Source organism: Psittacula echo, assembly GCF_963264785.1.
Source record: "Psittacula echo genome assembly, chromosome: 2".
NCBI classification, from domain to species: domain Eukaryota; kingdom Metazoa; phylum Chordata; class Aves; order Psittaciformes; family Psittacidae; genus Psittacula; species Psittacula echo.
The window spans coordinates 36957999-36970621 of record NC_137737.1 but is presented as its reverse complement, the minus strand read 5'-3'; the positions used below and the strand labels follow the sequence as shown (position 1 = coordinate 36970621).

The 12623-nt window shown below is 38.0% G+C and overlaps 1 protein-coding gene across 1 annotated transcript in view; it reads left to right on the top strand.

Annotated features, from left to right (window-relative positions):
* Nucleotides 1–12623, top strand: part of ZNF804B (zinc finger protein 804B) — a gene marked incomplete at both ends in the record, with an annotated part of 230147 nt that overhangs the window by 211893 nt on the left and 5631 nt on the right. Inside the window, one exon of the mRNA XM_080611434.1 lies at nt 11799–11929. Coding sequence (XP_080467560.1) covers nt 11799–11929 — 131 coding nt within the window. The remainder of the gene's footprint in view (nt 1–11798; nt 11930–12623) is intronic.

Genomic DNA, 12623 nt, shown 5'->3' with positions numbered 1-12623 from the left:
AGATACTAAATCATTTTTAGCAGTTGTGATTATTGCTTGTGTTCTGAACCTGCTTTGAATCTCCAGTCTTAGATAATCATCTGATTGTGTGAATATCAAATCATAATGAGTTGAGAAATTACTGGGTAGCATAATAGCATATTTAGGGGTAAAACAATACAATTTATTAAATCATATATTTACCAATATTTGTATACAAAGATATTACCTAAAAATTACCATGTAATTTTCACCTTTTAAAAGGAACACAGAATATTCAGATTAATCGCATTTTATGCTTTACTTCGAAGCAAATTCAGTCTTCTTAACAGCTCCTAATGAACAACTTTTCTGCGGTCTGCATGATTTTTATATCATTTGAGTCTAGGTTGCACCAAAGATTCAATTCATTGACATAATTATGGCTCTCAAAAGCCCACGTCAAATTCTGATTTCCTTTCCATTTTGAAATTTAGCATATCATAATGTCCTTTTCCTTGCTTAAATAAGAAAATTAAGATTCTGTTCTGCAATTTGAATATAATAATAAATTGGACCTGTAAACATTCAAAACAACAAGTCATAGCCTAATAAATTTGAACACGGAGTACGTGAGAAGTGTACTATAATTGTTATAGCAATTTTCTGTTATTTCTAGGGAATGAACACAAGGTTTTATAAAAATGAAACCTTTCTAAAAGTAAATAATACCTGGAAAAACCTGGAAAAACTAAATGATAATTTATGACCCAGTTGCCCTACTTATTCTTGTCCCCAGAATAATTTACAGTATTGTTTTAAGTCCCCTAGTCCAAAGAATATAAAGTCACTATCACCATATTTTATTTATGTTAGTGCATATTATAAGAGGATCATTGTTCCATTTGAGTACAGCAACTCACAATCTTTCTCTTTTTCTTTTAAGAAGCCACAATATAAATAAGTGATCAGCTTCAAATTTTACAGGAATAAGTTTCCTAGAATGGAGTATGAGACTAAAGCTTGCTTAAACGGTTGTTTTTGTCAAGTGGCAGTAAAGAATTTGAGAAGTGACATAAAATAATTCTGAAGCTGAGAGTGTTTGATCAGCTTTATTATATTAAAATGTCCATGTATACATGAAAAAATTAGATGTGTGTTTATGGCATCATTTGATGTAAGAGTGAATACAAACATAGTCTGGAGTATGGGTAAGAGGAGAGAGGGGAATATTAAATGTTACCTCCCACAGCTCCACAAAATACAAGGGGATAAGAGAAGCAGGTTGGGATTGCTCTAACAAAAGTGCATCATGCTCATTTTGACCCTCTTTCCAGGGAGCAGTTTCTTGACAGGCATTCAGAATTTTAAATTATGGAATCATAATTGGAGGGTGTGAAGTTGCAGCTCATTGTTACGTTATACACCAGTGGGCTGAACTGCACATCTTGACCATGTGCTTGCTGTAGCTCCCTTTCTTAGTAAAAGTCTCAGGCACTGCAGGTTGCCATACGATGCATTTAAGGGGACCAAATACAAATAACAAATTGCAAATAAATAACACTTTAAGCACGTGGCAATAAAAAGGGTTCTAGGTAGGCCAAAATATCTTTGTCCTTATAAACTGGAAAAATAGGACATCATTCACCGTGCACAGCTTGGTCATCATTTTTCATGGCATACTGAATTTGCTTAGGAAGCACTTTATTGCTTTTGTTATTTCAGAAGGAAATGCTGCTGAACTGGAAAAAGAAATGGATAAGTCACGTAGAGAGAAGAAAGGACACTAAGGTCAAAGGAGATCACGCAATAATAATGTGAGACAAATTTGGAAAGGAATTTAATAAAAGAAAAAACATAATCAAAATAACCTTTTTTAAATCAGTAAAATTTACTGAGATGTGTTCTCAGAAGATTGTCTCTGATAATCAAAGGCTAAACCAGGCTATTGCAGAAGTGAATTACCCTGGAAAAAAATGTGACATCTGCTCATCTCCTACTGTAAATAAACCACAGACTGAAACATAAACTGCTACTCCAGTCCCATGCACGAAGAAATTAAAATTAACAGATCATCCATTTGAATTTGCTGCCTCCGTGGACATGCCTCTTGTCAAGAACAGCATAAAAATACTTCATCCACATTATGGGTGTCTAAAAAGCTGATCTTTAATCTGTATGTTATTAGCAGTATGATGATCAACACAGGCATACAGGAAATCTAAAGAGCCAAATATTTGCCTATATTTGTATAAATAACAAACTGTAACATGCACTTCTGTAAGGAATCTAGTTTCATAAAGGTGAATGAGATTGCCAAGTGGTCTGGGAGGAAGAATTCAAATGGAAAGGAGAGGGACCTAGGAAATTTTAAAGAGCACTTGGCAGATGGTTTAAGAATCCAAATCCCACCGCTGAAAAAGACCAAATAGGTTATAAGCAGCTAATCTCATTTAGAAGGAAAGTCAATTCTCTGTGGCTTACATTTATAATAGAGAAAGGAAAAACAGACTGCAAAGATCATAAATCAGAAGTGAAGAAATAAGAAAAAAAGTGATGGAAGTAAAAAGGGCGAAAGGAAAATCTGTAGTCATCAGAGGTGAGGCCAAGAAGGTTTCTGAAAGTATATTGAGGACATAAAGAATCTTCTGCTCCAAATAGAAATGAATTACTTGCTAGCAGTGATGTAAACAGGACTGTTCAACACAGATTTCTGTTCTGTACTTGGGGCAAAGCCAGTTGATTTAGTCACATCTATGTTTATGATGATGGAGAAGTACCACTCTACCAATAGCTGAGGTTATTAAACTACATCATCTAAATTACTTTTGTATAAGCAGGTTCAGGTGACCAATATTTAACTCTTAGGAAAGAGATAGCCATAACCTATCCTGATTATTAATGCTGATTTTTAATAGGTCTCATCACCAGAGGAAGGTACATCAAGCTACAGACTAGATAATGCCATGCTGAGGTTTAAAAGAATAAACAAGAAAATCTGTCATCCTAACATTAGTGCCAGGGAAAATACTGGCATGACTGATACCAGACTCCAGAAAGTATTAAAGGATGATAATGTAATTAATTTTGTTTCATGTGGTTTATCTAAAATAGATCTTGTTAAAGTTAACTTGATTTTATTAATTTATCTGATAAAACATAGCAAATCAGAATGTCCTCTGTCTTGTGTTATTAAAAAATTATGATCAGGTGATTACAAAAGTCTTTTCTGGCCTTTTCTCATTGACAAAAACTGCAAGGAAACGTCATAAACCTCCTTTACTTTAAGCAGGCATTTTATTATAGTATTGTTGCTAGATTCGTGGTTACCTTTAACTGTCCTACTCCAGAAGAGATCAGTCTAATTTAAGCAACTTTAAGAGAAATAATATTTTGGTTTTGACTGAATAAAAACAAAATCAAGAAAAAAAAACCAAACAAAACCACAACCCCAAAACCCAAGAAAACCCAACAAACAAATAAAACAAACAAAACAAAAAAAACAAACAAACAAAAATAAACCCAAACCAGCTCAAGATTATTTTCATGGATAGCTGTTATACCGTATTAGGAAAAAAAAAATCAACATTTTACTTGCTTGAGGTTTTTAACAAATCTTCTGTTTATAGCTGCCTTTAATAACCTTCATGTGTATACTATTTTTCACTATTTGCCCTGACAATACGTTTTCATCTGAAGTGCAGTGAGTGGTACCTCTGATCAACACCACATTTATCTCAAGTATGTATCAAAATTACTTTCTTTAGTTTTGAACTTGTTCTCTGGCACAGCACTTCAAAGTCACTGTGTAATGATCTGCTGGCTCAGTTTTCCCTTATGTAAAGCTATAGACATAGCACAATAGTTTGTAATAGGTTTATCATTTATGCCTTATTGCTCCCTCAGAACTACCATAGTTATCAAGTATGAACTGATTGCACTACATTATGTATCAAACTTAGGCTTAATTCAGATGTCTCGTATCCTTCCTCTTGTTTTAATTGGCTTAAAAAGAGTTAGATGTAGTTATTAAACATATATCTGTTAGTGCTAATTCAGCTTCCTCCCCGTTCTTTTCAGAAGTCACCCCATTTTCTGCCTTCATTTCTTTTTTTTGTAAAATAATGGTAGAGATACCTTCTTCATAAGAAGACTGTCTATGGGAAGCACTCTCTATTATTATTATATCCTATTATTTTCCTTACTCTGAAAGTCTAATGACCACATTGAAGAAAGTTTGACGCCAGACTTTGAACTCACCTGTTGAATTCTTGGATAATTCAGACTCTCTTTTTCTTTTTGCTTAGAATGTGGGCGATTTTGTATTCCACCCACTACAGTTAAAACGAAGAAAAACAAAGTGGTGCCACGAGCTTCAAAAAGAGGTAGAAAAGGCTTAAATATTTTTTAAATAAGATCACGAGAAGTACTAAAAATTTGGAAAGGAGCCAGTCTTGCACAGAGTCTGTAATACAAGTTTCTTCCCTTTAAGCTTCTTAAATTAAGAGGAAAAAGAAATAAAATGTATGAGAGTTTGGGTTTTTTCCTCTGGCGAAGAAAGAGAGCCCAACAGCCCGATGAGCAAGGTGATATATGGATATGCAGTGAAAATACAGTCCCTGACCCAAATTTCTTATCATTCAAATGTGTTGCTTTTCCTAGGCAAGTTACTCTGTATTCCGAATCGGCACTAGACATGTCTACTGAAATTATACAATGTGCAGCAAGCTTGTTGGAGCATATGACAATAAGCTCATTGGAATTGATATAAACATGGGTGGTCAGGTGGAGCATACACTGGATCCACGAATAGCCTTCAAGCAAGACACAAAGTGTCTGTTCTGTCTTCTCTCCTATGGAAATGGCCCCCATGAAACCCATCTGTTTTAACTTGGGGGATTATAATGAGCACAAATGGATGTACTTTCATCCAGCAATTGATGAAATCAGTTTAATTAGCACGAATACTTGCAGAACTGGTTGAACAGTAAGAAGCTCCCACAGAAAAGACGCAGGTAAGCACTAGTAGGTCACGAGGCTTTCTGGCATGAAGACCCATTGCACTAGATCAGACTATCTCTCTATACAGCTTTAGAGGAGTTTCAATGAAAACATATGAAAACAAACCCTCCAAAGAGCTACCTGTAATTTATTCTTCTGGTTGAATCTCTAATCAACGCCTCATCCACTGATAGATGGATTCTCTAGGGCATGTCGGAAAACTGATTTCTTCCCTCTCCTGCTATCATCTCATTCCCTAACCCAGTCATACCAGCATATTTTCTTTCTTTCTTCCCATTCAGTCCCACTTAGAATATTGAATCTGTTAAGATTGACTATAATATAAGCCACTGCAAAAAATTATTACTATCACACACTTCAAAGTGATCTGTAGCTATTTATATGTGAACCAAATGAAAATGTATCAGCTAGTTTTTTAGCTTCTTATCTCATGCTTAAATCCTTTATGTAACAGCCTTTCCAAATTACTTTTAGGATTTTATTTACTATAGTAAAAAAAACCTCCTTCCCTGTTGTTTCCTCCCTTTCACTTAGACAGCTAATGCCATAAGCTTTAAACATGAAGTCTAATTATGTTTTCTAGTAACTATCATTCTCATTTGATGGTTTGCAGTATGAATTAGTTTTGCAAATAATGTAATTGGTTCCAATGTTAGGGTTACAGGCAAAAGAATGATTACTGAAATTCATATTCCTTTCTTTCCTCATTTAACCCTTCCTTGGTGAATTTGTTTAGAACTTGATTAAGGAGCTTTTCAGCAAAGTGAAAATCAATCTGTAAAGCCACTCGGGCACTCAAACACTCACATTATTTCATAGACTTAAACTCAGAGAAGGCTCTCTAAATATGACAAGAGACATATACCCAAGAAAGCAGAAGTGTCTACTACATTTTTACCTGGGGCTGCAATGCATTACAGAATGATGGATATATTGGAGGACGCATTGTGAATAATATTCTGGAGTAAAAAAATCTAAATTTAAGTGGAAAAAAATAATTTAATTCATACTAGCCTGCCGTTTTCTAACATAATGCATTGAAAATTAGCTTTATTCCCCCAAGCTTCTGTCTATTTACATTGATGCAGTTACACTACTGCGAATAAGAAGAATATTTGCTTTTCAGTGTTCTTGCAGCAACAGTTCTTTGCCCCAGCATATGATGTAGTTATGTTAAGAACCTTTTGTTAGATCTATAGAGAAAAGGATGTTGTGGGGGACCATGTCAAAGGCCTTACAGAAGTCCAGATAGTGAGACAGTAGCTTTTCCCTTCTCCACTGGCACAGTCACTCCATCGTAGAAGGCCACTAATTTGGTCAGGTAGGACCTGTCCTTAGTGAAGCCATGCTGGCTTTGTCAAATCAGCTCCCTGACCTCCATGTGCGTTAGCCTAGGAGGATCTGTCCAATGACCTTCCCAGGCACAGAGGTGCAGCTTACAGGTCAGTAATTCCCAAGGTCCTCCTTTCTGTCCTTTTTGAAAGTGGATGCAAAATTTCCCTTTTTCCAGGGATTCACCTGACTGCCATAACTTTTCAAAAATCATATAGAATGTCTTGTCAATTACGTTAGCAAGTTCCTTCAGGACTCTCTGATGCACCTCATCAGGTCCCATAGACTTATGTATGTTCAGGTCCCTCAGGTGGTCATGAACCTGATCTTTTACAGTGGGAGAGACTTTGCTCCTTCAGTTTCTGTCTTCCAGTCCATCCACCCAAGAGGTGAAATAATTCTTTGCTATTATTATTATTGTTACTATTCTTTGCATCCTTTGCAAGGTTAAGCTCCAGGCATGCCTTGGTCATCCTGACCCCATTCCTACACAACTGGGCAACATTCTTATAGTCTTCCAGGGATACCTGTCCTGGCTTTCACTGCTTGTGCATTTCCTTCTTGCCCTTTAGTTCCACCAGCAGCTCTAGACTCAGCCACATCAGTCACCTTTCCATATTTTACACCTGCGGATGGAGAGCTCTTACGCTCTGTGGTAAGCATCCTTAAAGGTCTGCCAGCTCAGTTCTGCTCCCTTGTCCCTGAGGGCAGTTTCTCAGAGGGTCCTGTTGACCAACTCCTTGAACAGCTGCAATTTTGCTTTACTAAAATTCAGGGTCCTAACTGTACTCTTCACCTGACCCATATACCTTAGGACTGTTAATTCCACTACTGCATGCTGCCCAGGCTGCCTCCACTCTTGAAATCACCAATTAATTCACTTGCATGGTGACCAACAGGTCCAGTATTGTAACCCCTCTGGTAGGACTGTCTGTTACCTGGCAGGAGAAGTTATCCTCAGTGCACTCCAGGAGTCTCCTGGATTGCCTACAGCTCACTGTGCTACTTTCCCAGCAGACATCAGGGCGGTTGAAGTTCCTAGCAGGACAAGAGCCTGCAAGCATGCCGCCTCCTGTAGCTGGAGTAGGAAGGCTTCTTCAGCAGGCTCTCCTTGATCAGGTGGCCACAAGGTTCCTTTTGTTGCCTTGGTCTCTAATTCTTACCCATATGCTTTCAACCTTTTTGCGGCTATTCTTCAGAGACAGCTCTTTGCACTCTATCCGTCTCTTGATACAGAGGGTAACTTCACCTCTCCTTCCTCATCTGTCCCTTTTGAACAGCCTGTAGCCATTGATAGCTATACTCCAGTCTTGGGATTTATCCCATCAAGTTTCAGTAATGACAACTAGGTCATAGCTTTCTAGCAACATGACAACTTCCAGCTCCTCTTTGTTGCCCGTGCTGTGTGCAATGCTGTAGAGCTACTTCAGCTGCCAGCTATGTTACCTTCTTAGAAAACCACCCCTTAATAATTAAGATAGACTTTTAATACCCTCTGTACCCAATGAAAAGAAGGAGGTACATTTACATCTCATTTTACCTCTCTCGTTTTATACAGCTGCTATAAGAAGAGGTGATTAGGTCCCTAAAAGTGCTTATTTCTTTCCAGTGGTTGTAAAGAAAACCTAAGCAACTACTATAAGCATCTAAATTTGATCAGATGGATAGCAATTCAAAGAAAGTTCACCTACACAGCGAGAAATAGAAATCAGGATCATAAGTCTGGAGAAAAAGTAATCTCAGTGCTGGAAATGCAGACAGCAGTGAGTATGCTAGAGGTCATTGTAGGTCAGTGAAAAGAAAATATTGGCCACAATAAAATAATAAATTAAAAAAAAAAAATAAGAATGGGCACAAATTGCTAAAGTACAGGTATTTGACCACTGATATTTCATATCTAGCAAAAGTAGATAGTGAAGATGCAGCTCTATTAACTCATTTGAATCTCCTAGTGATTCATACCAGAGTTCAGGAGGAATAGAATAGATTCAGCAGTTTTTGAGTGGGTCTTATATAGAGAAGCGAGCATGAGTCAGACCTGGTTGTATAAGTGAGACTTTCCATACAGTGAATATTATTTTCTTTTTTTAAAATAGTCTTTTAATATTCTATGTGGGTGTTTCTAAAAAAGAGATGGGTTACTTTTAGTTATGACAATGTCCACATGCACATGTGCACAAAACCCAGATAAAGAATGGAACACGAGTCAAAGAAATAGAATATAACTCCATGGCAATTATATTTGTAGCAGGTGAAGGACAGAACACAAGATTTGTATTAAATAAATCATAATTTATTACACGTGCCTGTATTTAGAAGCCCAGTTAAGTACCTAATTACATGAAAAATCCAATTGCCATGTTAAGCGATATTAATTTTCAGGCACACCTGCTGAGCTTAGTGTTGTCATTCAGGTACCTGCTCAGTTGCGTGCTGTTGTGCACCACCTGCAGAAAATATTTGTGTGCCTGTCAGGAGTCTGGCACAAGTTATTAGTGAAGAAAACCATGGCTTTGCAGGTTCAGCACGCAGTCCCATGGTCTATCCAACATAGCTGACAAATTTCATTACAATTCCTAACTGGAGCTCTGGCAGTAAGGCTTTTTCTGTTCTGATGAGGTGATGTGCAGGGAGAGCCCTTTCTCTGCTCAGACTGCAGATGCTTTTGATTTCTTGGACCTCATCTCCAGTTGATGAGTCCTCCACTATGCTTTCCTACTTTTTTCTTTATTCTTTTCTCTACTACCTTGACACATGCTGTACACCATTAGAGAGCAAAAAATACTGCTAGAACTTCTATTCTTAGTGTCGGTCCATTTGCTTTGTTGATTATCCTAACTGTCAAAGAAATGAAATAGCATTATTTTGCAGTACCTACACTCCATAGTACTAGCTTTCACATTGTTCTTTGTTTCCTTGACAGGTAGAAACTGTTTCTGTTTTTCCTCATGAGTGCTTTATGTGTGATACTGAGCAGCTCACAGTGACAGCTGAAACAGCAAGCAGCACTAAAGGACATTTCTCAAATGTGTTTCTTTGCCCTTTCTTCACATTGAAGGTGTTAATAAGACTCAAGACTACCTATGTTTTTCTATGGAGGATAGGATCCTTAGTGCTTGAATACCTCTACACTCTTGTAAATATTATTTAAGTGACAGAAAGTGAGGGTTCATTCTGGGAAGATTATTTGATTTCATTTTCAGCTTTGGCTTGAATGTATTATTTTAAAAGCTCCTTGCTTAGACCAAAAAGTGACATTTTCTTACATATTCATCCATTTTACTGTAAATTGCAGGGAATGAGTTTGAGGGAATGAAGCACTACATGACTGACCTGGAATGGGGCAAGTAAACAGAGAGGGAGGGCATGTAAGGGGCAGGAAAAAGGGACAAGATGAAAATTGTAGTGGATCAACCACTTCTTTCCAAGGAACCAAAGCCTAAGAGCTTTAAACAGAATTTTGAGGCTGTCCTGTTTCAGAGCCCAGTGCAGTGAAGTACTAGATGTTGGAGCTGATAGAAACTTTCTGGAGAAACATACAGATTTGACTGTAAATATTTCTGATGAATAAGGTTAAACTTTCAAGAGGTACCAAGAGCCTATCTTCATACGGGAGGTGCTCCAGTCCCCTGATCATCCTTGTGTCCCTCCTCTGGACTTGTTCCAACAGTTCCATGTCCTTTTTATGTTGAGGACACCAGAACTGCACACAATACTCCAAGTGAGGTCTCTCGAGAGCAGAGTAGAGGGGCAAGATCACCTCCTTCGACCTGCTGGTCACGCTCCTTTTGATGTACCCCAGGATACAGTTGGCTTTCTGGGCTGCGAGCGCACACTGAAGTCGGCTCATGTTCATTTTCTCATCGACCAACAGCCCCAAGTCCTTCTCTGCAGGGCTGCTCTGAATCTCTTCTCTGCCCAACCTGTAGCTGTGCCTGGGATTGCTCCAACCCAGGTGTAGGACCTTGCACTTGGCATGGTTAAACTTCATAAGGTTGGCATCAGCCCACCTCACAAGCGTGTCAAGGTCCCTCTGGATGGCATCCCTTCCCTCCAGCGTATCAACCAAATCACACAGCTTGGTGTCATCAGCAAACTTGCTGAGGGCGCACTCAATCCCACTGTCCATGTCACAGACAAAGATGTTGAACAAGACCGGTCCCAACACCGATCCCTGAGGGACACCACTCGTTACTGGTCTCCAGCTGGACATTGAGCCACTGACCACAACTCTTTGTGTTCTGCCATCCAGCCAGTTCTTTATCCACCAAGTGGTCCAGCCATCAAACTGATGTCTCTCCAGTTTAGAGACAAGGATGTCGTGTGGGACAGTGTGGAATGCTTTTCACAAGTCCAGGTAGATGACATCAGCTGCTCTACCCCTTTACTTCAAGTCTAGCTTGCAAAACCAGCTCTCTACACTCCACGGAAAATTTAGCATTTCTTGGTGTTGATACTATAGTTCTAAATTTCATGGAGGAGCACAGGGCCACCTCCGGACCAAGTGGCAAGTGGATGAAGAAGTGTAGTTGTTAGTCCTGGTCCTCAAACTTTCCAGTTTGGGCATCTGTCTGAATGCACCAGAGCTTCCTTCTAGCTTGTAAACCTGCCTTCCCCAGACACCACAGCACTGGAGGGATGGTGAAGGAAGGAAGGCATTTCTGCCTTGGAGCATGGAATCATTGACCTGAACAGGGAAGTTGTGAGGTTGGACATGACCTGCTAAGTCCCAGAGATTGCAGTGAACATAAAGGCAAGGTAACCCCACTTTTTTTTGCAGAGGATGTTTTTGACACGTTTTGATTTGTGCCATCTTCTCCTTCACTTTTCCTTATATAATCAGCAGTGCAAACCCAGGTAATAAATGTAATAAAGGCAAAGAATTTTGCTCCCTCCAACAGGAATTACCTGATTTCTAGACATTCAATGAGGTAAAAAGATATTGTGAAAATAACCATGCAAAAGTTTCCTGATCAAATGTTTCAGAGAGTAGTTTTCTCCTTTGGAAAAAAAAAAAAAAAAAAGTCTTAAAAAGCTACAAGACATACATAGAAGCACACAAACATCCATGCATACATGTGCAAGCATAGAGACCTATAAAGTATATTGCACATGTGAGCTCAGCTTTATCCCAGTATAATGCCTATAGATTTAATTCCAACTGATTGTGTTAAATATGAAAATTTTGACTACATTAAATGGAGTCTAATTTCGTATGCGTATTTGTACACAACAAAGATTTGTGTATTCATAAGAAACTGAAAAGCTATAGTTCATCATATGTATCAGCTAAATAGCAATGGCCCAATCATGTTATTTTGTTAGGCAAAAATAACATTTTCAATCTCTTCTTAGGATGATAGCATTTTAAGTATGTTTTACTCTCCATTTACGTAGTAACTTCACCAAAAGCAAATATATTGAGTAAGAGGAAATGCATCTGCTGTGCACATATTTAATCCCCTCTTTTTATTCTTTTCACACAGAGGTTGAAAGATTTAAAACAAAGGGAATTTGCTCGAAATGTGGCTTCAAAGTCATGGAAAGATGAGAAGAAACAGGAAAAAGCACTCAAGCGGCTCCACCAGCTTGCAGAGTTACGGAAGCAGTCAGAATGGCAAGTATTTTTATTTACATTATGTTTTAATGCCCTCTTTCCCCAGTCCCAGAAGAAATCCCCATATTTTTACTTCCACACTGCGTAATGTACAGAGGTTGTGTATACTGTAACCTGTTTTCAGCTGTCCTCAACTCCAAATGTTCCTGTTCTGTAAACCATAAAATTGAAAGCCCTAAATTAATTACTTGCTGTTTGAAGGTTTGTATTTTTCTCTCCTGTAGCTAGTTATCCTCTCTTCTGAACTGAGTGGTTTGAAGATGTTTTTATAATATCACCATTTTACCTTGCTCAGACTGACCTGAATAGATTAGTATAGCTGTTTTCTCATTTGATAGCAAGGGAGCAGGAGAGGAAAAACACCTTTTTTGAGCATCTGTATTTAGTTTGTGAATCATTTTCGCTATTCTTAGTATACTGATATTATTCTCACATTATCTCTGTAGAGTAATGGAAGTATCATCATATGAATGAAAACGAAGTAATTAGCTAAGTTTATCCAATATTGTTTGCTCTATTGATAAACATTGAGATACAGTACTAAGTTTGCACTAAGAAACCTTTACATTTGAAAAATCGCCTTTGTTTAATGACACTGAATGTTTCACTGGAATAGACTGCCACTAGACCAATTATTTATGTTAATCTACAACCGTAATGAGTTAAGTAGATAATTAAACTGGCATCCTTTGAA